The sequence below is a fragment of the Mus caroli genome, unplaced genomic scaffold (assembly GCF_978045245.1).
Source record: "Mus caroli unplaced genomic scaffold, Mus_caroli_1 scaffold_2, whole genome shotgun sequence".
NCBI lineage: Eukaryota > Metazoa > Chordata > Mammalia > Rodentia > Muridae > Mus > Mus caroli.
Window position 1 is genome coordinate 43,350,043 of NW_028227257.1, and position 27,733 is coordinate 43,377,775.

General features: G+C 40.0%; 1 protein-coding gene across 2 annotated transcripts; it reads right to left on the minus strand.

The window, feature by feature from the left end:
- Window positions 1-1,128: 1,128 nt before the first annotated feature.
- Window positions 1,129-27,355, minus strand: Ankef1 (ankyrin repeat and EF-hand domain containing 1). Of its 2 annotated transcripts, XR_002377431.3 has the most exons (12): window positions 27,079-27,355; window positions 25,743-25,914; window positions 21,978-22,369; window positions 18,924-19,123; window positions 17,839-17,988; window positions 16,777-16,900; window positions 13,101-13,923; window positions 11,147-11,373; window positions 9,942-10,102; window positions 8,911-9,048; window positions 7,847-8,065; window positions 1,129-1,338 (listed from the first exon to the last, which is right to left on the minus strand). XR_002377431.3 is itself a non-coding variant. In XM_021156910.3 (11 exons), exons 3-11 carry the CDS (start codon window positions 22,321-22,323, stop codon window positions 7,907-7,909), a joined length of 2,328 nt encoding a protein of 775 aa, XP_021012569.1. In that variant the 5' UTR covers window positions 22,324-22,369; window positions 25,743-25,914; window positions 27,079-27,355; the 3' UTR covers window positions 7,773-7,906. The 2 variants fall into 2 exon arrangements, 1 of the variants encoding a protein (XP_021012569.1); XM_021156910.3 differs by lacking the exon at window positions 1,129-1,338 and having other exon boundaries at window positions 7,773-8,065.
- Between the last annotated feature and the right edge of the window lie 378 nt (window positions 27,356-27,733).

Here is a 27,733-nt window from a genome sequence, read left to right on the forward strand (position 1 = left end):
ATCTTGATCTGCAGGTAGCACATGGAGACTGTGTGCCACACTGGGTATAGGTTGAGCATAGGAGACCTCAAAGTCCACGCCCTCAATGGAACATTTCCTCCAACAAGGCCACACCTCCTAATAATGCAATCCCTATGGGCCAGGTAAACATATAAGTCTATGGGGTTGATAACTATTCAAACCACCACATTCACTGTATCAAATGTTTCATCTATATTACACCTTATAGAACTACATTGCAGAATATTTAAAGCATTATAATGTTCAATTATTGGGGTAGCCACAAAGTCTGGTTTTGCAGTTCATTGCCTCTTGACACACCAGAATTCGATGCTTAGTAAATAAGGATCCCATCAAGGAAAAGGAGAACTCTGGGTTCTTTTGAAAGGAGAGTATGTCCAAGGATTTGTGGTTATGAAGAAGAGGCTAGAGAAGAGACTGCATCATCAAGTAGTCCAGATTCTAAGAACAAAGGCCATTGGTATTATCCCTAGGAGCTAGGACAGGGAGGGTAGGAGTACTAATGGAACACAATGAATGGATCATCTGGTGGAAATGTGGCATGACTGTTAGGTAGAAGCTGAGAAGTGAGACAGAGACAGACACAGCTATTGCCTGGGATGGTACTGAAGGCAACGAGGGAGAGAGAATTATACTGGCTTCTCCACACCTCCCTCTACCTTCTGTCTCACACAAGATCTCCATTCTCTGAATCCATCTGGAAAGCAGATGATGCAGAAATCTGGGAAGTACAACCTGGATCAGTTACCCCTTGTAAAGAGCAAGGAAAATGTTTAGGGATTCCATTCCCAGCACTAGATAAGCATATGCTGAGTGAATGAATAAAGTGGAATGTGTGCAGAGTTAGGGTTGCTGGCTGACACAACATGACAATACTAGCCTTTGACAGTATAGAAGGTTTAGAAGTGAAGGATGATGGATGTACCTGGGAGATACATAGAGGTCCCTACCTAGGACATTATCTAGGGATGTATCGTATCCCTGGCTATTCCTTTGATGTCCTATTGCTGATAGATGCCCCCTCTGGCTCTTTCTTTAGCTCTGCAGTGTTGCTTTGGCTGGGGGAATCCATTCAGACTTATTCAGAATACTTTGTATATTGCTCATTTTATTTTATATGTTGATTTCATTAATTCCTACGAGGAAAGTTGTACTTTTCATTTCCTTAGGCAGGAGCTTGATACTGAAGCCTCAGGAACAAAGACCATAATACTCTCTTAGTTTTAGAGAATCAGGGGAGTTTTTCAAATCATCAGGTAAATCACTATAATCTAGGGGGGATCAGATTTGTGTATCAGTTCCTCTTCAAAGTCTTACCTAGAAAGACAAAAGGGAAACATATCAGCATTAGTAACCCTGAATAAATACGCAGGCATAACACACTAATGCTTTACTTGGGATAAAAGAAATCTCCACAGACTTCCAGAATGCAAACAGAATATTTAGTTCTTCCTTGTTACCCAGACATAGCTAGATGCAGTAATTACTACCGAAGGATCTGAGGATGTTATCATGAGCTTCTTTGATCTGCATGCATGTTCCATTTGCCTTCATTTGTAATTTTCCCTTAGGATTCATAAGTTAAATAAACAGAAAGCCACAAAAATCGTATAGGCCATAAAAATGGTTTTTACAAAATCCAATAAAGTCCAGTTGGCTTCTTGAAATTAGTGTCATTATGCAGAAGGTATCTTAGCTTCCTCCTTCTCTCTTCTTATACCACCCTCCATCAAGACAAGATGTGAGTACAGTGGGTGTCTTGGGTATCATTTGTGGCTCCACATTGAATTTCTTAAATTGAAAATTTAATATAAGTTGCTAAACTAACTTTGCTGGGTCAATTAATTTGTACCTAGTAGATGTAATCTTATCCCAGAACATGGGGAAGAAATCATCTTTCTGTCTCTGATGTTTTTACTTTCCAATGTCTAATACTAAACTAGCAATGGGACTTTGAATTGCGTTCTAAGTAGCTGCCAGTTTACATTGCTGTTCTCATTCATTCTTCAATTTTATTCTTAGTGGTGAATAACACAAGTTTGTGAAATCACATTCATTTGAAAGAGAAAGCATGATATGCAAAATGACCTCACAAAGAATTACCTTCTAGACCTCTGCCTTAAGACTTTTCAATCAAAGCACGCATTTGTAGAAGCTGTTGCTAGTATCCTATCCAGATTCCCTTGGCGAGCTTGTAGCCCCTTGTGTCAGCTAGCCCATCCTGTGCTCAGCTGATGAGAGTGGAGGCTCAAAGCTGCCTCCCTCTCTGGAGTATTATTCTTGTGTACTAGATCACAAGTCTCCCTCGGCTCCATGGTCCAGGGTTCACTCTAAGGGTGAAACTGCAGTTGTGGTGAACATGTGGCACAAAACCATCTTTATCATGTTGCCAATAGTATCAGAGAGAATCAGAAATGGGAAGATGTCGGGGCCAGATATAGCATTCAGGGACACACTCTCAGTAACCATCTTCTAGTCACTTCCCAATAATCTATTCAAATTTCATATCTGCCAATGAACTATACCATTTGGAGCACTAATGATCTAGAGGTCTCAGGAAATGGCCTCACAAACATGCATGTTGGTGTGCCCTAGCTGATTGATTAGACCCTTTTTCCCTGATAAAGGTGATAATGAAGAGTGACTCACGCCTTACCTGATCGGAGTCACTCAACACCCAGCCAGTTGATGATGGCTGTGAGGTTTCTCCCCTGACCAGGAGTTAGCTAATGTCTGATGCTAGAGGTAACAGCCCAGACCTCTTTACTGGCTAAGACAACCTCTGCTGGTACAATCCATCCTCTACAGTGTTACATGCCACAGACCAGCGCAAACTCCATCTTGATCTCCCATCCTTAATTCTTTCTCTTGCTTCTTCTTGTCCCTTTCTCTGGCCATTTTTGTGTGAGATCTTTCTGTCTACAGATTACTTGAACTTGAGATCTTGACTCAGCCTCTGTTTCTATGAACCAGTTTAATCTACAAAACTATTTTGATGCTAAAGGAAATCAACTTCTGAAGACAAAATTTTATAAAGTAAACCCTTGGGGCCACTGTCTACTGAAACTGCCACTACTAGAATTAGTACCGATGTCTTATAACAAGTATGATTTGCCCATGTCTGATTACTAGAAAGTAAATAAGTGCATGTTGCAGTCACTTAAACTCAGAATTTGGCATTTTACCTCACTAGAAGTGAGGGTGTGTCAGCAAGCTTTCATTGCTTTGCTTTCTAGGTCTAGGGCTGCTCCTCTTCCTTTTGCCTACTTTGGTTTTCCTTTCTGCCTGATGGTTCACATTGAACCACAACTGGCTACCAAAGTATGCAGGCATAGGGCGGTTTGCCCTGAAGGTTGTTAACACATCTGGATGGTTCCTGGGAAGCTGCCATCTGAGCTCACACAACTATTATCCCTTCTTTACAAATGATGAAACAAAGACTGCGTGGCCACTGGTACCTGGCAAATAGACATACAGTTAGGAAATGATATGAAAGATTCAAATCTGAGTCTGGGGATGAAGCTCATGCTTTACCCATTGTCTGCATGGTGTAAAATCAAATAAACACCTTCTACTACTGTGCCATGCACCCATCTGCAGTTTCTCCATGCTTTCTAGAAGATAGCTATCATGGCCTTCCTGAAATTACCCTTGGCACTGAACAATATTTCTTCACCCCTTAGCTGGTAGGGAATAATGGTGTTTCAGAATCCCAGATGCATACACTAGCAAGATTTTGCTGAAGGGACCCAGATATAGCTGTCTCTTGTGAGACTATGCCGGGGCCTAGCAAACACAGAAGTGGATGCTCACATTCAGCTATTGGATGGATCACAGGGCCCCCAATGGAGGAGCTAGAGAAAGTACCCAAGGAGCTAAATAAAGGGATCTGCAACCCTATAGGTGGAACAACAATATGAACTAACCAGTACCCCAGAGCTCTTGACTCTAGCTGCATATGTAGCAGAAGATGGCCTGGTTGGCCATCACTGGGAAGAGAGGCCCCTTGGTCTTACAAACGTTATATGCCCCAGTACAGGGGAATGCCAGGGCCAAGAAGTGGGAGTGGGTGGGTAGGGGAGGGGGGTGGGTATGGGGGACTTTTGGGATAACATTGGAAATGTAAATGAAGAAAATAATTAATAAATAATAAAGAATCCCGGAGGCCCAGATCTTTTGCCGATGTTCTAACACCCGCCCCTTTCCCATTCCCCGGAGTCCCTGCTAGACCTCTTTCATTTGCCTATCCTGTATCTCACCCTGTTTCAGGGGTGCTCCCTTCTCAGGTTGCTTCCTCTTCAGTTCTTAACTCAAAGTCTCCCACTAGAAAAAACTGTAGACACTTTGATATTCTAGACGGCTGTGTACCAACCTTTCGTCTTTTAAAATAACACATGTCATTTATTTCAAAGTACTACATTTTCATTGTTAAAAAATAGAAAATACATGCTAAATCAGAATAAAATAGAAGCTAAAATAAAATTTATACCCCAAACACTGCAAACACAGAAAAACCTAGAAAATATCCATTGACACATTGCAAAATTACAAGTCTGAGATGTTGTATAGTCTGTGCAGTTATCTTTTCATGTAACATTGACAGATTTTTATGCCAGAAAAGCTTCCTCTCCAGAATGACTGTCATGCACACACAGATTTTTCTACAGTTTTTGAAGTTGACACCCAGCTCTTAGCTCCTGTTGCTGTCCATAAACCACTCAGGGGAACAACACCAGTGCTTTCTTTCCCAGAGTATTGGAGGAACTCCAACTTAGCTCTGTTTGGTCTTAGCGTTAAACTCCACTTGAATAGCCATCACACACAGTTCCATTTCAAATGAATTAAGCCATTAGAACGAAAATAAACATTTCATATATAGAGAAAGAAATTAGGAAATTAGAAAGAAATGTGCTAATTGGGACCGGTCTCTTCTCCACATCACTGAGATTTGAGATGAAGATCTGATACAGTGACCTCAGATCTGTTGTTCCTGAATGAATAAGTGCTTCCTTGCACATTCAAGAAATATAGAATCATGTAGATACATCTTTGTTATTAGCAGTTGAATGTTAGTGATTTCTACTGGCAGAATAAGGGACAGTTTGAGAGTCAAGCTAATCAAATGGTGTTAGTGAAGGCTGATATGGAGGAGGGAACCTTCTGCTCTAGGTTCAGCACCTGGAGCTTGTGGATGAGACTAAAGAAAGGCAGATTTATAGCAGACAAATAAAGCTTATTTATATGTCCATATTCTTGTTGCCCCATGGCAGTAAGTGGCAATAAAATTTAAGATTTTTTTTTTAATTAAAAGATTCCTGGCTCCCTACATGAATGCTAAGTACAGCATGTGTGTGCACTGTCTTTGCTGGCCAGAAGAGGGCAGTGGATCTCCGGAACAGGAGTTACACAGAGCTGAGAGCTGCCTGAGAAGGTTACTGGAAATGGAACTCAAGATCTCCGTAAGAACAACAAGCTCTCTTAACCACTGAGCCATTGCTCCAGTCCAACACTTTGAGATGTATTAATACACCTATATCACGTTATACTTCACAAATGTGTACATCTAAGATAATGTAAACTGAAATATTTAAAAGCAACTAAGAAATAAATAGAAAAGGGGGAGGAGACAGGGTACTTGGGAGACACGAAACCAACTTGTTTGGAAAATTGGGATTTCAAGAAGACAAAAAGAAGACAGGAAGCTTGTGGAAATGTTTATCGACACAGCTGCAAGTGGTCTCTTCATCAACACAGCTACAAGCCGTCTCTTCATCGTATTTGGAGCTGTAAACCTCCCCTAGAAAAGGGATCTGGAGAAAATTTGCTTGTGTTTTCCCTGCTGTAAAAGCTCAAGATAGAACAGTAATTTATGGCAGATAAGTTGTCTTGCATTTGGAGTTGTTGCCACAGTTACAGCCTTTCAAGTAAGAAATGAATATACAAGTACATACTTCTTAAATTACCAAGATCAAGGGAGAAGAGGACACCTTGACCATCAGAGGAAAGGCATACATATAAGAAATGGAAACACGACATCAAATATCATATCATTATTATACTTGTAGTACTTATCCCATAAGGAATCAGCCATGGATTAATTATAGCGAGTAAAATTCATAAACTTTACATACTTTCAAAGATACTCCCCAAGAGACAAGTACGATGTGTGACACAAACTTCCCACATTCTGATTTCGGGCTAATGTGGTACTGAAGAATGTGCATGTCACATTCTTGCTATTGTTGCCTCAAACATAGTGTTTGAATCTGTTCTTGGGAAAATAATGTGACAAAAATCGAGGGATATTTGCAAAACAACTGCCCTGTATTCTTAAATAGCAGCATTTAACGACATCTTCTTTCTAAAAAGCAATCAGGCATTACATTTAAATCCCCCTGGGAAGTTAGAAGGTTTCATGCTAGGCTCCCTTTTCCCATAATTCTTTTATCAGTGCTTGACGCAGGATTCCTTAAATTCACCTTTATTCTTTGATTCCCCTTCTCCAAACATACTAAGGGACTATGGCATCTCTAGTCATCCTTGTACAGTTTTCTAGTATCTGGAAATTTCGCTCAAATTATCAGCTATCATATCAAGACCATTTGAATGGACCCTTAGTTGCAATTTCTCCAAAGAAATGTTTATTTTATAGTAAGTAGAAGGTATGCGACTTTATCTTTAAAGCTGTTGAAAGAAGTTTTAGGATTATAACTCAGGTTATTCCCATGGTTTTGAGTGTTAGTTTAGACCCTTAAAGAAGCTACCTCTACCTAGAAACAGAGAGAGGTATATTTGGGAGGAGATTATATATGTGTGTGTGTGTGTGTGTGTGTGTGTGTGTGTGTGTGTGTGTCAGTGGAGATATAGAGATAGAGATAGAGATAGAGATAGAGATAAAGATATAGTGACCTTATAGACCTATATAGATATAGTGACCATATAGGCCTCTCCTAGGCCTCTATGGGTTCAGTCTTCCAACCAGAAGATGAGAGAGTCCAATTTTGCTTAGTCACTAGCTGAGAGTTGCTTCCAGGGGACAGAACTGCTATTCAAGATGCAAAAGCTCTACCATATCAGAGTAGAGGAAAACAGCGGCGTGTACAGTGTCGAAAGTTTACCAGGCCCATGGTGTTTGAGGCACTTTTACACTGCAGTTTGAGGAACAAATTGCCACATCTAGGGGTTATATGGCATCTCCCTTTCCTCATATTGTGTTCCCATCAAGTCCTGCTAGGATGTTGTTGATGATGATGATGATGACGATGATGACAATGATGATGATGATGATTTTGCACTATAAAACTACCCATGATCATGTATATGCTAGGTGAATTATCTACCACTGGTCTATGCACTCAGCATTTTTTTATTTGAGATATGGTCTCATTATAGCTCAGGATAGTCTCCAGTTTGCAATCCTCTGCCTCCATAGTATTGAGGTGTTGAGATTATTGGGATGTTCTACCTATACTCATTTTTTAAAGTTTTTTTTAATATGTCTACATTAAAAATCATTATTGTTAGTTTTTTTTTTTAAAGTGGTTGTGGGGATTGATCCCAGGGCCTCGCATGTGCACTAGAATTATTTTTAATAAACATAATGGAGCACATCTGATGAAGTTTTGACACTATTCATAACTGCCACGTGGCCTACTTCACACTGAATGAAGATTGGGGATTTCTATAGATAACCTGCCATTTGCTGCACTAGGAGAGGGAGCTACATGATACAGCTCAGGACATTTATAGCTGTTGCTGCAAGAACTGGCCTTTAATAACAAATTCTTAGTGGGTGAACTGCTTTGGCTTTGATGGAAATACGTACTTTCTCCAAACTTTGACTCTGGGCCACAGAGTACTTCTCCCGGGTAGCTGCTGGAGGGACTTAGTTCTTGAGCGTTGCCTCCAGTGCCTGAGCTTTCTCCGTGATGTTCTTTTGGAAAGGCATCATGAAGTCTTCAAAGTCCACCTCGTATGTGAACCTCTCCCTCCGAAGCTCCCTCTTCCTGATCAGCTCTGCTGTTGTGGCTTCAGGACTCCAAATCTTAAATAAACAGCCAAAGTTGAGGCAGTTGTTATCATGGTGGTCAACAATTTCCACTCTCACACATTTTTTATTTAACTAAGCACATGCTAGATGAACACTCCATCCATGAGTGACAGCTCTACCTTAAGACTTGCAGGAGTTACAATCAGAACTGTCAAGTACATGTCGAAAGTGCACTCCACTGTGTTACTCTATCTTATGACTGTAGTAGCTATGTGGACATCACCATTTCTGGTGAGACCCTTCTAGGAACAGAGGTCAGAAATGCTCTTCAGTTCCTCCTCTAGTCATCTCAGGGCCAATTTCTGCTTGATTCCATGATATCAACACACAAGATGAAAGGAATTGGGAAGTCTAATGTAGAAGTCAAGTTATTTTTGTAACAGAGAGTGCTACTTATTCAGCATGGTGGGAGGGGTACTGGAAAAATAACTCTTTTCCCCACAGATGTCACCACCTATTTAAGGGCAGGTATTCTAGGAGACCAGTGAGTTTGCTCCAAGATGTTTTGGTAAGGAATAGAGTCTGAGAAGTTACAATACCAAGTGTCTATAGAATATGATGACTGAGTGGCTCTAAGGAATGCCACTGACTAAAGAAGACTATAGTCCCTTAAGGAAATGTAAATACTAGTATAGACATAGTAACAAATGGAGCCAGATTTTGGGAGTTAACATTTGGTCTCACTAAGATGAATGTGGCAGAACCTGGCCAAGGGACTGCCATGGAGCTGACTGGGAGATGGGTGCTGGCATTTGCTCAGATGATCTGTGCAGTCAGCATGTGAAAAAATGACATTATGCTCTCTGTTGTATTATAGAGGCTTTCCTCAAAATACTTACCCTTTTGGGGATAAATGTGATATCAATTTTCTTGGTGAAGCCACTGGTAATCAGGGAATTGAGGTAAACCACACTTTCCCTGTGGACTTTCTTCTCCTCTGTTATTGCTGGCACAGTGTAAATGGATGACAGTGTTTCCTGGAAAAACAGTTTTAAAGTATAAATTGCTAAAATCAAGTGTTCACTAATATCTTTTTGTCTACATTTTACTTTGGAGTTAGGAAAGAAGGAAATTGATAAATTTGAGATAAGACAGAATATTATAAATACTGTAGCTCTAGGCATGGTGAGCTAATTAGCTTGCCTTGTTGGACTTCACTTTATTAGTGAAGACAGATAGCATGGGTTTTCAAGGTACCTATCCCTGATCTATGGATATTCATAGGACAGACTCCTACTAAAATGATAATGGTGTGTTTAAATAGGAGCTGCAGTTGGTGGGGACCCCACTGCCACAGTTAGTCCACAATCAGAACTCTGTCCCTTCTGCCCAGTCCCGTGACCCAGCTCCTTCTCTGCTGTCTGCATTCCCCAGCCCACAGTGTGACGGCATCAGGGCTTTTATTTATTTACTCTCATTGCCTGATCTCTGCCATACAAGGATCTCCAGTGAACCGTGTGCTCCCCTAAAGCAGCTCCAGCTTGGAAATGTACTTAGGACATCCTTCCTAATACCAATTTCTTCTTCACTGTTTTTCCTACTATGTTTGGGTCATCTCACCAAATCTGTAAAATTTAGGACCATGTAGATACAAATTTAACATCAGTTCTTTTTTCAATATCCTAATCACTTGATTGAATCATTTGTATTTCATGTGGATTCTGTTTACAATGAATACTATATAGAGTCTTCAGTAATAGAAATTTTCTTCCTAGATAAGCCTTTATAGTTACATGTAATTACATATGTCTTTGTAAAGGTTCACATAGCATGCTACTTTCCCTTGTGCAAAGGCATAGCATAATGCCACTGATGCTCCCAAGGTTTAAGGATGTCCTGCTACTACTTGATAGCTTCTTTTGGATTTTACCTCTTCCTTCTTAACATCCGTGCCTTCTGTCTTCAGTTTAGGAAGCTTGCCTTTCATTTTCTGATTATCTGCTTGTTTAGGCAGGTTATCTAGTTTTTCTTTTATCATATCAATTATTCTATAATCAGCATATGCCTTTGCAATATCCATGGCAGCATGTCCTGTTCCAAACATAAGCATTAATTGAAAGTCACAATAAACCAATTCAATGATAGACTATGCAGAAAAAAAAAATCAGCATGTTATCATATGGCAGTGCGAATTCACAGAACATGATATATATTCTCCAGACTGAACTTTATGACCAGTACCCAGATTTCAAGAGCCATTGACAAATACAACTTCTTTCTTAAATCCTTTGACCATGTATCTTAAAATGTCAAATTAGTTCTCGTCACCACCCCACATCTTTGTGTGTGTGATGATTTTTTTTTATTCTTCCTTCTATGTTGCAAGGAAGACCCCACCAAATGGCCTGGGAAGCTGATGCTCTTAGACAGGTATTATTTTACCTCCAACGTCAGCAGGCAATTCTAAATCACCAATAACACATAACTAATGATAATACTACCTGTGATTCAGGGACAACTCAAAGAATGCCTAAAGCAGAACAGAGTTTAGTCAGGGCAAGGGGAGGGGAGTTAAGAGGGTAGTAGAGGCAGAGAAAGGCAGAGAGGGAGAAAGTAGAGAAATAGAGGCCAGCCATGAACAAACAGGTGGCGAGAAGGGGTAAGGAAATGGGGAGAGAGGGACAGCAAGAGGGCTAGCGGGAGCAAGAGAGCAAGAGAGAGAGGCATGAGAGAGAGGAGGGGGCAAGCAGCCCCTTTATAATGGGTCAGGCCTACCTTGCTGTTGCTAGGTAACTGTGGGGCGGAGCATACCTGGCTGTTGCCAGGTAACTGAGGGGTGGAGTTTAGACAGAATGCTAACACCTTCCATTTTATTATCCCAGAAATATTTTGTTCTAACTTTACTTTACAAAAATATCAGCTTTAAAGATTACAAACATAAAGAGCTGAGCCTTTAAACCAGTGGTTTCAAAACAGCTAGGTATTAGAGATACTTCCCCACCCTATGATGAAGGCTTGTGTTTCTTGTGTCAGTACCTGGGAAACAGTTTCTCTACAAGAGCAAAACCAACAGGATTTGGAATTTAAAATCAGTCCCCCTTTCTCACCCCACCCATCAGCAATATGAATGCATACCTTTTCTGTTTTCAATCTGGAATTTGGCACCCATATCAAGTAGGTATTTTACAGTGTCCAGTCTACAGCTTTCAATGGCTCTGCTTAACGGAGTGGAGTTGTTGATTGATGTTGCATCTATTGAAGCTCCAGCTTTAACAAGAAGCTCAACAATATCTTGCTGGCCAGCATGGCATGCAAAATGAAGTGGAGTCCATAGAAAGTTATCTGTTGCATTAACATTTGCCCTATATAATAACACAAATACAATAAATTAAGAGTTCTGGTTAGCCGGGCATGGTGGTGCACGCTTGTAATCCCAGCCCTCGGGAGGCAGAGGCAGGCGGATTTCTGAGTTCGAGGGCAGCCTGGTCTACAAAGTGAGTTCCAGGACAGCCAGGGCTACACAGAGAAACTCTATCTCGAACCTCCCCACCCCCCTCAAAAAAAAAAGAGTTCTGGTTGTTTCAAACCTTGGACCCTAAAGAGTCAAAGTAAACAATTCCATGAAATTTTAACCTCATTAAATTATCAATCAGAAGAGCTCTGAGGAGAATAAACTGTAAATGTCCTTATACTTTCCTATGCAGCCTTAACTTCTTTTGTGTGTATGGATATGTGTGTGTGTGTATAGCTTTTCAAGCTAAACAATAAATATGTACAATATATAAATATACAATATATGCACAATATAAACAATACATATATTGTTTATAAATATTGTTGTGCATATATATGTGCATATATATGTATATAATAGGAGCTGCAGTTGGTGGGGACCCCACTGCCACCATCAATCCACAATCAGAACTCTGTCCCTTCTGCCCAGTCCCGTGACCCAGCTCCTTCTCTGCTGTCTGCATTCCCCAGCCCGCAGTGTGATGGCATTAGGGCTTTTATTTCTTTACTCTCATTGCCTGATCTCTGCCATACAAGGGTCTCCACTGAACCGTGTGTTCCCCTAGAGAAGCCGCAGCTTGGAAATGCACACACATATTATGTAAGTATAATATATATTGTTTATATATATTGTTGAGCTTGAAAAGCAAGTTAGTTGCTGGGAGTTATATATTTTTTTTGCAAAGGTTAAAAAGCAATAAAATTCTAAATTTAAATCAATGAAAATAAAAGCTGAGCAAAAATATAAAATGTACATTATTCTACTTTGTGTCTACTTTCTCTGCATATTTTGAAATTTGAATGCTCATTATTTTAAAATCTAAGCACTGTAATATATTATATAAAAATTTAGTCATTAGAACTCCACTACACAAAAGTTATTTTTCAATTAATGCAAATGCCATAAAATACTGTAACACCACCAAATGTCTTTCCTCAAGTATTTGCAATAATCGTGCTAATAAAAGCATTGCATATTTTAAGTCGTTTAATCATCAGTGAATTTGGAGCTGGGTCCTATTAGATCCTATTGCACACTTGGGGAAACCAAGGCATAGAAATATTCTAAACTTGCTTCTAGTCACATAACTGTGGCAGAAATAGCAAATAAACCTGGCAGTTGTTTTTAGCTTTAAGAAATAAATGAAAAGACTATGCCTTAAAGATCTCTATAGATCAAGTCACCTCTCTGGAGATGGACTTTAGGAAATGGAGAGGTAGGCATGCTTTCTGTCACCGTGGCAGTCCTTCTTGTATTTGCCTCGTCCTCCATAAAAAAGGCCAATTAAAATGTGACGCCACACCATCTTATCATCTAGGTAGAACCCCAAGGCAAAGCCAGGTTACCCAATCCCTAGCTTAAGAAGCAAGAGATAGCAACTAGAAGACATCACCACCAGATTAAAATTGTCTTCACTGTGTGATCATCTTGGTGGGCTACCGTCTGTGCACCCATGATGCCATGCCCTCCTTTGCCTACATCCTCTTTTCAGATCCTTTGGGCTGTGCACTGCAAAGGGACCAACAAGCACCAAACTCGAAACCTGAAACCCAAAACCAAAACCTGAAAGCGTACCCCTTTTCGATAAGAAACTTGACCACATCAATGTTGCCGCTGGCAGATGCTACCATGAGAGGAGTCTTGTAAGTGTTGTCCTTCATATCTACGGGTATTCCTGTTTCGATGGCCTTTTTCAGAGAGGCCAGGTCTCCTGCTTTGGTGATAAAATTAATATTTGCGAAGACCCTACTCGGATCATCGATGTACCACTCGGAATCATCCTGGATGGGGTGCTCGGGCGGGTGGTCCCGGTTGAACCTGTGGCTGTCCGTGACATTCTGGTAGGTCTCAATCATGTAGTAGGGCGGGCCCCCATCTGGCCGCCGCGGGAAGGCGTTTTCTGGGATGGTGCAGATGGGGAGAGGCAAAACAAACTTGCCTTTCCTTGGCTTTTTGCCCAACCCTCTTTTCTTTTTCTTAGGCCCGAAAGATCCCAATACGTATGACTTGCTTAAATATTTGGTTCCCTTAAAGAACTCATTAATGTTGACCCCGCCTCCTCGACTTTTTTCGTGCATTTGAGCAACCGAAAGCAACTGCTCTGAGGTGGCATACTCTTGCCTCTCCTCCAGGGCCACCACGAAGTCATCTTTGCTGACTACACCATCGCCCCTGTCCACGAACTTAAAGGCGTTCCGAAGGGAGGTCTCGTGCTCTATGGACCAGTCATGCAGCCTGAGGGCCCAGAGAGGGTTAGGATTTTTTGCTCCTGTCTTTGCGAGTTTAGCGGCAGTCCGCTCTGCTCGACGTATTTCCTTGCTAGCAGCTTTAAAGCCTCCATCTTTCGCCACAACTCGGGGTGTTTTATGTTCCAAATTTTTCCATTTCAGGTCACATCCTATTTTTAGAAAAGCACCACTGTTAATAATATGCCAACGTTAACTGCTTGGCCCCACAAAGCAATGCTCCCAACTATTTTCTTCATTTCGTGTAGTCAGAAGTTGGTTCTTACAACTGAGATATAAAGAACAAACTAAGCCATTTGTAATTACCAAAACATTCAGCAACTTATTTTCCTTAGAGCTTCATTTGAGTGAATTCGAAGTCACAAGTTTACAGTATGTATCTGCTCTTAGGTATCCCTGTAGATAGACAACTTCGATAAAATGAAGATGTTTGAAACAAATATCCGTGGGGTATTTGCTGGGGAGATGCTGCTAACAGGGAAAGAGAGGGAGGGTATCCTAGAATTCAGTAAGAAGTTTCTGGAGCCAAACAGCTTGCGCAGGCCTCCGTCAGTTCAGACTATAGCAGGAAGCTTGCTTATCTTTTAACATAATGCTTTTACATGCTGAAAGAATATTTCATGTTTCCTCCATTAGTTGAGGATAACTTATTCTAGTTTGCTGTTTTGGGTTAAGATCATGGGAAGAATCTTAGCAGGTGAAAAACTAACTTGTTTAGTGAAAGCTAAACATTCCAGACTTGTGGTTGTATACAAGATAAATATTAAATTCATTATTTTAACTCCTTACTTAAAGATAAAAAATTAAAAAGTCTGCGCTTTTCTAATTTTATCAGGGAATGTTTATTGTTACCAAGAAGGATATAATGTGTCATGAGATATTAAAAATACATCATGTTAATAAGTCTATCTATTAGGACATTCTTTCTGGTTTTCAATCCAGATAAGGGCTAGGCAGCTGTTTTGCCAGCATGACATAATAGAAACAGACAGGCAGCACTGTGAGATTTGAATCTTTATTTCTTAGAAGAAGAAGAAAAAAAAAAAGATGCCAATGATGCTAGCTTTGTCAGACCTGAGGGTGCAAGGCATGCTCCTCCTTCTATGTGTTGGGGAGAAGAGAGAAGTAACCCTCTTCCCCCCAAAAAGAAGATGAAAAGAGGAAAAAAGGTTTTGAAGGAAAAGAGGTTTTCAAGTCATTCTTTATTGGAATTGTCAAAGATTTATATTTATACGAAGGTTAATAATCTTTTGTTTGTTTTGTTTGTTTGTTTGTTTGTTTTTGTTTTTTTGTTTTTTGAGACAGGGTTTTTCTGTAGCCCTGGCTGTCCTGGAACTCACTTTGTAGACCAGGCTGGCCTCAAACTCAGAAATCCGCCTGCCTCTGCCTCCCGAGTGCTGGGATTAAAGGCATGCGCCACTACGCCCGGCTGGTTAATAATCTTAATAGTCAACCTTAATTGAAAACCTCAGAAGGGTCTGTGACAATGGAACCTTTGCAAATTTTACACTGGGCAATTATCAGAACAGTCACTTACTTGGAAGGAGATGGGGGACAGTCCCAGGAGGAACCCATGGCATGGAATGCCACGGGCATGCTGCTGCCTTCCTGTGACTACTGTGCTTTGTCTGGGATTCTAAACCCACAAAATCTCTCAAGGCAGTTCTTTTATGTTCACCCCCCTTTCCCCAACAGAAAGCTAAGAGATTTTTAAACCTGCTTTAGCTTGCCCTCCTAGTAAGAAAACCTTCTGGTGGTTAAAAGACTGGTATTCCCTCTGATCTGGTCTGATACTTCCAAGCACTCTACAGATCTCAGAGCATGTTCAGACATTGGTTTTAGGAGAGCATCTTAGAGACCATCCAGGAAGATGGACTGTTCCTGTATCACCAGGTCAAGCCTTTGCCTCTCAGGTTGCGTCCCTGCATTTTATCCTAGGATACATTATCAGTGGAGTTCATGTCGGGGGGCATTTGTCCCAGCAAGAGACCATTCGACATATGAAGGCTGATGATGGACTCAGTCTTGAAAGATTCCTAATGTTTAGGAACCTACATTGTCAAAAGTGAAATGTCAGAATAAAATGTTGAGTGACAGATTTAAAAATAAGACTAACTAGACAGTTTTCTGGGCAAAAATTGCATATGTCAGTTTGGTTAGTTGTTAAAACAGTTTATTACTGGGACAACTTTGAGCTTATAAAAGTAAAACCAGGTCCGTTATACTATTAGTTATATGAGTCTGTCAATTGTATATATTAATGAATCTAAAGTTTATCTGTGGAGGGCAGAAAAAAACACATTTTTACAATACAGTTGTATGGATTTTTAAAAAGTATTTTTCATAAACTAGAAAAAACATAAAATTCAACAAAGTGCTAATGCATCTCTACAGGAATTAGGCTTAGGATGTGCACTCAATCCGTGGGTAACTGACAAGGCTGCTTCTATGCTGTTCAACTTAGCTCGCTAGTATTTCACTGTAACCCATTTTCTAAGCTATTGTCTGCATTTATGCGTAGATAACTTATGTTCCGTAGCTTTGAGAAGATCTACACATTATATGTTTGTTTACATTTCAAGTTTTTCATAAATCTTCTCCGTCTTTGTTATTTCTCATACAGTATTTCCCTTAAAACTACAAATCACTCAGAAATGATTCGTTGTCCAAATTTGACATGCATTTAAAAAATAATTAAAATGCAGATATGATAAAATTATTTTCAATGTTTATCTTCCTTGAGATTAATGTTGGGACTCTTAAAGTATATTAATCAATTATAACACATGAAAATCAAATCTCTTTTGACTCAGGTTTTAATTCCTCTTCTGAGTAGATTCATAATTCAATGGGCAATTGTATGAAAAAGTTCAATTTTCATCCTACATTGGAAGCGGATTGGTGACTAAAAGTTAAGTAGATGATAAGTGACAGGCCTGAGTTTTCTAATTATTTATGGCATGGGTAGAGCATAAACACGTCAAACAGAAAACTGCCAATTTTACCTCGCTGAGCTATATATTTACAGCAATCTGCAAAACCGCCCATGGCAGCAAAGTGAAGTGGTGTGTTCCCATCCATTCCAATCAGCCCCATGTCTCCATTGTAGGCAAAGAGGAGCTTCAGAATCTGCAAAGTACAAAGAGAAAAATAGGAATGTTAATTTACTGCAAGATTGACAGCTAGACGCGTGCCCTCGGTTCTGTCCATTGCCACCTGTGGCTGTTGAAAATTCAAACTGAAATGAAGTTTTGAAATCCAAGCCATTAGTCTTCTTGGCCCACATTTGAAGTGCTTGAAGGTCATGCCCTGCTGGGGTATAGTAGGTTTTCATCATCGCCAAAGGTTCCAACAAGCAGCCTTGATGACAGAAACACCCAGGCATTGTCACTTGGTGGCAGGTAACTCCAGAAAGCATCAGAGCATGGCAAATGCAATAAGAGAAGCACATTCTTTACTCATTCCAGATTCTACTGTTAGATGTATCTTTACCATACAGGAAAGACAGCATGACACAAACAAAGGCAGTGTGTCGAGGCACAGAGAATTGAGGGAAGAATCTTTAGGTGAGATGCCCAACTTCACAACATAAGATAGCATTGATTCTGTATCTGCGACCTATGTTGCTAAAGTGTCAGAATGCTGAGACTTTAACATTAAGGAGTATAATTAGGTTCACAACAGGGAGACAAGAATGTGGCGGCCCTGACCTCCCCATGAGTGGATCACAGGAGACTTGAAGATTTCAGGAACCATCAGAGGCATTGCATAGCATGATCCTAGGTGGCAAGATTTTTACGTGTCACAGTCAACTACATAGAAAAATATTATCAGTAACATTCAGTTAATAAATTAGCAAATATATAGAAAAGTGAGTAAATAAATAAAACTGGTAAAGAGTCAGGATATGTGGTCAGAGTTAAATTTTTATATTTGGGAAGATCAAGATAAAAACAACCTAGGTAACTTAAAAAAATATATGCCTTAGTTTAACCTGTATGAAAAAGAAACAAAGAAAGAAAAAGAAGGCTTTAACAGTCAAATTTAAAGCAAAGAGCAATTATTACATCAAAAAAGCCTCCTTTGGCAGCAAAATGAGCAGCGTGGTGTCTATCATTGTCATATGCGTTCACTTCACCTCCTCTTTCCAATATGCCTCGAACTATTTCCAGCACCCCTTCTCTTGACGATTCCATCAAAGCTGTGCGCCCTGTGGACTGGACACAGATCAAATACTGTTTACACATTTAGGCATAAACTACAGTCATACAAATGTGGGCTCAATTCACTGGATTCTAGCTATATGCTATGAGGTTTAATGGTCTGCATCTTTACAAAGAGGAAACACTCAGTCCACACTATCTAAGATTGAAATGGAATTTTAAAGCCAGAGCCCAGGATGCTCTACCTTCCCCTATAGGAATGTCATGCAAACAAGGCAGTGGCCATGGAGAAAGCAGAATATAAAATATAAAAGGCAGAGGAAGGGAAGGAGCAACAGGCTAAAATTAGGCAGAATTTGTTTTCTAATGAGAAGAACATCTATTCCTGAAGGTCTAGAACTGATAGTTACAAAAATTGAGAACCCCATATTACCAGCTGAAAAGAGGAATCAATATATATCAATATATAAATGAGTGGAAACAGAATTTTCTTTCTACGGAGATATATTTTGTTAGATGGCAGTGATACCATTTCTACTTGCTGTAGTGCTATTCTGACACTATGGGTAACAAGGACTGATTTCCAAATACAATTAGCAAATAAAGTATAGAATGGTACCGATGTGAAGAGAATGAATTGTGTCATTTTCAGCACTTTGGATGGAGATGAACAATCTATGAGCTACCAGGACATATTTACCATGTCCACCCCTCCCCCACACTTCCAACATGCATGCCCTTTTTCATATTTGTTTTATTTTGAGACAGGGTCTTACTTGTGTGGAAGGCCTAGCATGTGTAGATCAGGGTGGTCCCAGAGATCTGCCTGCTTTTGCCTCTCAAGTGCTGGGACTAAAGGCATGTGCTTCCATGCTGGACCCCAATTTTATGACGAGAAAGTGCAAAACAACAACAACTACGAATACTACTACTATTTGGCTGTGTAATATAGTAGAATAAGGAAATATTAATCACAGGGATAGTCATACTGTGTTGATAGCATTAGGATTGGCTCCTTTCTCCAAAAATGTCAGGCACATATCCTTCACATCATGTGCTTCCTCGCAAGCTCTGAGGAACACTGGCTTCCCTTCATAGGTGATATTGTTGACATCTGCACCATGGTCCAAGGCAATCAGTGAGCATCGATAGTGCCGCTTAGTGGGCAGGATGCAGTAAAACAAAACACCTGCAGAAAAATAGTTCTGCCGTAAGAATTCCTTATCCAGTAACAAATGTGCAGCCCTGAAACCATACATAGAAGTTACATCATATAGAGGTTATATTTATGTATATATAGATATATAAAAATACATATATGCATCTATTAATAACTAATGAAAAAGAGGTCATGAATTTGAAAGAGAGCAGGGAATGGTATATGGGAGGATTTGAGGGAAGAAAGGGAAAGGGAGAAACATTATAATTAAATGAGATTAAAATCTCAAAAAACTTACATATATTTGAATTTGCCAAGAAAAAAAAATGGAGAATTTAAAAGACCATAAACATGTCGTCTTTGACAGAGTTAGAAAACAGCTAAAGCTAAATCTTACAGGACTTGTGCTAGGGGAGAACTGGAACTCTGATATGGAGTCCTTGTTGGCCCAGGGATTTGGTAACTTATGGTCCATACCCCATGTGACTCTTCAAATCTTCAGGGCTGTGTGTGCCTGAAAATTTTTTGGGTATCCCGAGTTCCATTTGAATCCGTTTATAGGGAGCAGGATCTCTGATTCATAGCACTAAGAAGAAAAACCAACACTGTTCTGCTATTTAGCTAAATCACTTTGTTCCATCCCAAAGAGGAAAATGCTAAATATGCATACCTGGACATAGAGGATACTCTATACATCAACATACTCTGTGCTAAACATGTACTATATACCAGATAGTGTTACAACCTTAACAAAGTGAGCAAGTTGTAAGTAAGAGTTAAATTCCAAACTGATGTTGTAAAGAGCTTGTGCTGCAAGGTGGCTTCATTCAAAAATGAGCTACAGCCCCAAAGAAACCTGTGACCTATGAAAAATACACCACAAGAAGGACAGGAAAATGGATCATAAAAGGTAGGTAAAAAAAATTCAGGTAAGACACTGAAACTTATAGAGGAGAAAGTGGGGAAAAGCCTCAAAGATATGGGCACAGGGGAAAAAATTCTTGAATAGAACAGCAATGGCTTGTGCTATAAGATCAAGAATTGACAAATGGGACCTCATAAAATTGCAAAGCTTCTGTAAGGCAAAAGAAACTGTCAATTAGACAAAAAAGGCCACCAACAGATTGGGAAAGGATCTTTACCAATCCTAAATCTGATAAGGGAGTAATATCCAATATATATAAAGAACTCAAGAAGATGGACTACAGAAAATCAAACCCTATTAAAAATGGGATACAGAGCTAAACAAAGAGTTTGCAACTGAGGAATACAGAATGGCTGAGAAGCACCTGAAAAAAGATGAATAACACTTATTTTATTAAAAAAAAGAAAATAAACTTCATTACAGTGTTTTTCAAAGTTTATTCTATACAACTTAAAGTATGTTTGATGCCATGTGGAAAAACTGCTTCATGGCCAAATAAACATTTACAAATATTTTGACTTTCTCCCAGCAGGAAGAAAAGAGGATGTCTCAGTTTGTTTTATTCAATGGATGGTTAATGAATTCAATAATTCCATAGTTCATGGAAGACATCTCAGAAAATGGCATTCTATGAAATGTTAGGATGGGTTGTTCTCATTGTGTAGCCCAGGATGGACTGAAGCTCACTATTTAGACCAGGTATCATCCTTTAAACCAATATCATCCTTTTGCCTCTGCATCTCAGGTGTTGGGATTCCAGGCATGGACCTCTATGCCCATCCATTCTAGGAAACTGGAGAGCTGCACTGTCAGTATTTACATTTTTAAACTGTATTTGACCTCTACATGTTTAAGTTTATTTCGTTATGTGGTTCAAGTGCACACTCTATATCAAATATCAAGTTGGTAGTGAATTACAAAATGGGGTTTCCTACTGACAGAAACTATTACTGATGTAAAATGCGATTTACTTCGTCAGTGTATATTAGTGTCAGTGACTTTGTAGTTGTAGTTATCCTCTGGGACAACTGAATCCATCTATCACTTTATACTGAGTATGTCTGTAACTCTTTTGTTAATTTTCATGAGGTTGCCTCAACTCTGACATGGAACTCAACTAGGCAAAAATCCCCAGACCACCATTTTGGGATTGATAGCTTGTCAGCAGAATTGCATATGCAATTAATCTAAAAAGCCACATATGTGTAATATTTCAAGCTACATTTCCAAATGTATTAAAATTTACCATATAAAAGTTGGAGTTTTATCAAATCTACCTTAGTTTTCACAGGCTCTTAAATGCAGTCCTTTCTACACTAACCTTGGAACCAGACAGGACAAAATTCAGCTGGAGTCCTAAGTCTAACACAACTGTGTTCTAGAAGGCAAGGAATGCTTCTTTCTAAACAAGATTTTACACTTTACCATAAATGATTATAATAATGTCTGCATGTGTAAAGTTGAAAGCTGATCTCACTTGAAAGAATCTACCAAGCCAGGCAGAGGTCATACCTGAATAATCTCATTATCTGGGATCTGGAAGCTTCTTGCAAGATGGTGCAAGACTAGTCTGAGCTGAGACTCAATCTCAAAAATTAAAAAAAAAAAAGAAGCAGCAGAAGGAGAAACAGGAGGAGGAGGAGGAGGAAAGAAGGAAGGAAGGAAAAAAAGAAGAAAAGAAGGAAGGAAGGAAACCATCAAATACAGATTAATCGAATTGTTTTTATGTGTGTGGGCGTTCAAAACTTGTTTCTCTATAATATTCCTAAGCCATTTTAGACTATTAAGAGGGATAGTCTAAATATATTTAGGTGAACCAATGGGAGTTGAATCTTTTACTTAAGATATTAACTTACTTTGAAAGCTGGGAAACAAACAAACAAAAACATTCACTCCTTGCTTTCTGGCTACAAAATGAGCACACTCTTATCAGAATGAGACAGAGTGAGGGAACTTTACCTTTTCCTTCATTATCAACTATTGTCATATCAGCTTTGGCCTTGGCTAAAATTTCCATTGACAACTCATGGCCGAGCTCGGCAGCTCTCATGGTCGGGGTACAGCCCATGTGGTCTTGCACATCAGGATGCGCACCAAGTTTGAGGAGGAAGCTGACCATGTCAGTGTCGTTGGAAATGGAGGCTAAGTGGAGAGCACTCAGCCCATCTATGGGTTCAGTAAAGTTGATTAGCTCAGGGTATCCAAGCCTGGTCAGCTTTTCTATCTGCTTCTTGTCTTTGTTGCGAACACACTGAAGAACTCTGTAGATCTGTAAGTTCTCAAGTCTCTTGTCTGCCAAAGCCATGTTTGACGCTTACTTCCTTAAAGTGCCTTCTGGACTAAGACAAAAACTACAAAGCAAAAAGGGAAAACACGAAAAGGTTAATTGTTACTGTTGTTTTTATTAAGTTATAATATTTTAAAGCTTAAAAAGATTATATATATACATATACATATATATATAAATATATATATATATACATATATATATATAATCTTTTTAAGCTTTAAAATATAAACTATATATATATAGTTTATATTTAAATATATTATAAATATAAACTATATATATATATATATATATAGTTTATTTGGCCATTCCCTTATTGTCACACTCAACCTTTCTGAGTTGCCCTAGCATTTACAACTGAATTGCCAACATAAGGATATGGGTTCTCATCTGTGGCCCACGCCATTATTTCCCCTATATTGAAACCTATGCATCATTTAATCATGTTCAGTAAGAACATGAAAAACTGGGCTGTGCGAAGTAGCAATAGTGGGAGGCTGCAGAAGGCAGGAGTGTTCACAGAAAAGCACTGAAAAACCGGGAATTTTAATCATACAAGTTTGTCTCAAACAAGGAAACAAATAACTACTAAAAAGAAATAAATACTCGCTTTCCATCCAGAAGGTTGGGAGTGAATATTGTTAATTGTCTGGTGATCTTTGCTATCCGTAGAGCCAGACCTCTAACAAATCCCCAGATTTTTTATCCGAGATTCTTCTCTCCCTAGAACTTATCTTTAGCTTTGTTTCTTCCCAGTCACCAGAACCCATCCTTAGGGGAGATGTCACGTATACTTTATAGTCTGCTGACCTCTGTGCTATCTCAGTCAGAGCTATCTTAGTAGATCCTAGGCCATTAAACTATAGAACCCATTTCATGGTAGAGGTCACATGTACTTTGCAAAAGAGTTTTGATGTAGTCACACCTTAAACTGTATTGTGCACACTGGACTGGGATAATTGTTATTCCCAGGAAATTTTTGTTTCCAAAATTGGGCTGGATTTAAATATGTCTAAAATAAACTGATAAACTGGCCTAGTGTCAGACTCTGTAAGTTTTGATCCAGCACCAGCTCAGTCATAGTGACCTGAATTTCATTTTACCTCATCCAGATCATTTTGCTACCTTTGTGACTCTTGCAAGGATCCCTGCAGGAGGCGACTTTTCCATCATCTTAAGTGAGGTTTAAGGCAGCTACGTGGAGGAGAGACAACCAAAATTTTCATAAATAGTGTCAATGCTAAATTGGGTACTCTAAAAATATATAGAAAGATAATCGTTTGGATAAACAGCAGACCCTGCTTATAGATATGTTTAGCTTGCTTGTATTTTTCCTGGACAAAAAAAAAAAAAAAACCTCTCTCATTATTATATGAAGAATTAACTGTCTTTTGAATGGGGCTTTCTTTATGCCCATAGAACAGGACTTCATCTGTAACCACGGCAAGGCCCACTAATGTGAACCATCTCTCCTCAGGTGCACTGAATTGATCAACGGTAGACACTTAGGGTGTGCTGGACAGTCAGCATCCACAAGGCTCTCTCCATCAGAACTATGTGGAAAGGCTGCCATTGCTGAAGCTACCAAGCAGTGAACCATGTTGCTGGGGCTATTGAAGAAAGCATACACTCAAATGAAGAAAACTGGTGGCATGAGCTGTATGTGCACTGGGTCTCACCCCACCCCCACTTTATATTGAAAGTTGCATGAGAAAAATCTAGCTCTCCTCCTTTTCCTTATGTCTTAACCTGGCACCAGGCAGTTAGCCATATGTCTTACTGCTTCCACAATAGCCCCTATATTCCATTCTCTAGTTAACAGCTGCAATGGAGATGTTCTACTTTATGACAAAATCAGCAAGTATGTACATTCTTTCCCCCACCACAAACTAGGGAATGTTCTAGGGCAATGCAGGGGACCATTGATCCCCCGGTCCTTTTTCATGTCACCATAGGCAAGCCAAGTGTCTCCGATTGCCTTTCTCCTTACACCACTGCCTATTCTCTGCTGTGGTCTCTGCTGGCTCTCCTTTTTATGCTTGGCTTCCTGTTGCAATGTCTTGATAGGTCTCTATTTATCCTTGGGAACTCTGTGACTAGTGCCAACCCCTGACCTTTATCCTTAGTTTACGCTTCTGATTCTTCACTCTCATGTTTTCATAGCTCCTGTGAACTCTCCCCAGAGTGAAAAAAAAAATCCCAGTATTATCCTTCTGTATCTAGTGTATGTAGTGTGTAGGTGCTGGGACACTTTGTGACCACTGATGGGCTGCCTAGGCTTCATCAGATGGTCCTGTTCTCAGCAGCATTTATTGGACAAGGTGGAACACTAAGAAAGTTAAATAATAAAGATGACATGAAGGGGGACATGCTAGGGAATATCCAGGGACAACTGAGGGGTTGAGATAGAGAGTGGATACAGACAAAATATATTCTGTGTACATATGAAATTTCCCCAAGGAATAAATTAAGTTTTCAAAGTAACATGACCATTGCAGAATGGATGCTATTCCCCTGATCTTCTCCATTTCTTCCAATTTCTGGTAAGGGGAGCAGCACTCATCCACTTACTCAAGTTAAACCTAACCTCAGTTGCAGTTCTTTCATTTTCTTTCTTCTTTTTTTGTTTTTCTTCATAGAAACCTCCACTCAAAACACACCAGCAAACCCCACGATGCTCTGCTCATAGTGTGTATCTTTGACAGCCCTTGGACAAATAACTGCTAGGCTTCTAACTTGTCCACCACAACTTCAACAGACCTACTTATTCCAGTAGTTAGACAAGAAAGAAGTCCTTTCAAACTGTAGATCAGATAGAATCACACATGCTTTTGACCCCTAAAGTTCCAGGGTGAATTATTTTAAAATGTAAACTGTCACCCAGGGGCTACCAATAGGGCTGTACTTGCTTGATTTCATATCTTCCCATACCTTTATCTACTAATTAAGCCTGGCTTTTTTTTTTATCCAATTCAAAGTAAAGTGCAGACACATTCTAATATACATATCCCGAACTTGAATCTATTAGGTATTTTCAGTCCTTTTCATATTTTATCTATATAATGAAGTGAGCACAAATAAAATATACAGCCAAGTCTACACAGCAGGTCCCAGGACAGCCAGTGCTGTACAGAGAAACCCTATCTCAGAGGGAGGGAGAGAGAGAGAGAGAGAGAGAGAGAGAGAGAGAGAGAGAGAGAGAGAGAGAGAGAGATTGATTTAATTTGAGAGTGATTTAATTTGTGCTTTGTGTATTTTTCCAGTTAGAATATGGTCATCATATAAGATTTATAATACTGCTATTTCTCTACCCCCTAGAACCTGCATTATATGAGGCATTTCATAAGTACTTTTCTCAATACTTAAAGGTTAAAAGAACTGAAGAGGAAGCATGAAAGAAAACCCCCGGGTTTCTGGTTTGAACCACTAGATACCTGTATCTGAAATGGGCTGCTCATGGTAGGCTCCACGTTGGTCAGGCAGAGTAGACAGCCCTTTGGCATGCTGAGATGATAGACAAGCTGATATCCACTTTTTTAGATGTCAGGAGAGATGTCTGATCCAGGTCTGTGGTGGGTTATGAGGTCTTAAGCAGTTACAAGGCAGCTGAAATGGAGTCAAGAAGAGCAACCACTGATACTGAATCTATAATGCCAAGCCTTCCCTCAGTCCTGTCATCTGGCCTTTTCTCCTTGGCTGCCAAGGTATCAGCCATCATAAAGGTAAGAAATTAATGCCCTGCTTCCTTGCTGTAGCCTGGCTCTTTCCTTCTAGTCTATCTCTAGTATGGGGTAGACTAGGAAACCAGACAATGTAGTTTGTTCAAATCTTTGTATAAGCAGGCTCTACCTAAGAGTCACCCAGCTGCCTTCGCAGCATGGCTTTCTGACAGTCATTTCAGATGCATTCACAGTTCATGTGTGGTGCAGCATCTTGCTCCACATATATCCACATAAGTATGGAATAGCACAAGATGCCTCTAAACACTTTACACGAACCAAAAACATTTTATTTGTGAGGACAGAGACTTCACAGTCAGGTACTTCGACATTCTATTTATTAAAACAAAAGCATGTTCAACAACAACAACAACAAAACTGGCATCGTGACTTAATCAATCAAGCTCTATGGATGGTTCAGCAGCCCTCAGTCCCTTTTGCCTCAGTAGAAAGACAGTGGGACATAATTTCAGTTTCTTGTGTTGAGTGTTTTATTTGGAATCTGAATATTCTTCAATTATACCCCTCCCTTCCCTTCTTCCTTTCTCTTGTCTGGTTCAGGTGACTTTCAGGCACATTTTTATGTCTTTATATTTTCCACAAGGTCCACAAGATGGGGATGGTCCATTAGAGAAATGGGTGAAGCTACTCTTGACAGAGGAGTATAGCAGAGGGCAGTCTATTGTGATGGCTCCTCCTCTGCATCATTTTCACCCACTGGCTGCATACTTGGACAGGTTAACTCTAAGAGTCTATTCGGTGACTTCATCTCTGATGAAGTTCTTCACCTTGTGGGGCTGGATCAAAACCAAAACAAAACAGAATTCTTGCAAAATATTTAGACAAGTCCTTCAGGACAGGCTGGTTAAAAACAATCTCCACCTCTGTGTTTTGTTTCAGCCCACCCATAGGCAACATTTAACATTGGAGGACTTTTCTACTGGGCCTTCAGATTTTGTTCTTGCTTTCCGAAAAAAAAAAAAAAAATCTAGAGACGAGAAGGGCAAGTATAGATGTGATTTCACAGAAGAGGGTAGGGCATACATTTTACCTTTTAGTCCTAGAGGGGATCAGGAGCCAGATCTCTCTGAGCACTTGAGTCCCTGGTCTCCTGAGGGCCTCCCTGGTTCTGATCTCAGTTGCCTGGGACTGGCTGGAGCCAAGGCTTTAGGACCCAGTGAATCACCCTTCTGGCAGAGCAGGCCAGCCTGCGAGCGCGCGGGCAGCAGCGAAGGGTGTGTGTGTGTCTGCCAGCCTGCAGCAGGGTGACCATAAGAGGTGATGTGCGGCCTTGCCAGGCTGGGCCCACTGTGAGCTTCACCCACGCACAGCTGCTGCCAGGGCAACCGCGCAAGTGCTCGTCTGGGCGGAGCTTGCGTAGGCCCCGCCCATCGCGGGGCCGCAGCAGAGGCTTAGCTCCAACTCCTAAACAGAGTGCAGGGAGTGGCACAACAGGACTCAGTCCTTTCCTTCTGTTCGCCAGCCACCTTCTACCCTCAATCAAAGCATAAATAGAAAAAGGTAGAGCTGCATATGGTAAATAGTAACAATCAAATACACAACGGTTTACTGAGTCAAATTAAGTGGAAGTGAAAAATGCAGTAAATTGTACGAAGAGAAATGAGTTTTGAGTATTCATCCCTAAAATAACTTATTAAATACGTGAAAGTAAATATGGAAATAATTTTATTTAAGAGCCATCCCCC

What these genes read in the sequence shown, in the direction of transcription:
- Ankef1 (XM_021156910.3), bottom strand. Translation starts at nt 22,323, where the DNA reads ATGGCTTTGGCAGACAAGAGACTTGAGAACTTACAGATCTACAGAGTT. An exon ending in TAAATATATAGCTCAGCGAG is followed by an intron (nt 13,924 to 16,776) that starts GTAAAATTGGCA and finishes TTCTAAAAATAG; the next exon opens with GATGTGACCTGAAATGGAAA. An exon ending in AAGTTTCTTATCGAAAAGGG is followed by an intron (nt 11,374 to 13,100) that starts GTACGCTTTCAG and finishes GTTATTATATAG; the next exon opens with GGCAAATGTTAATGCAACAG.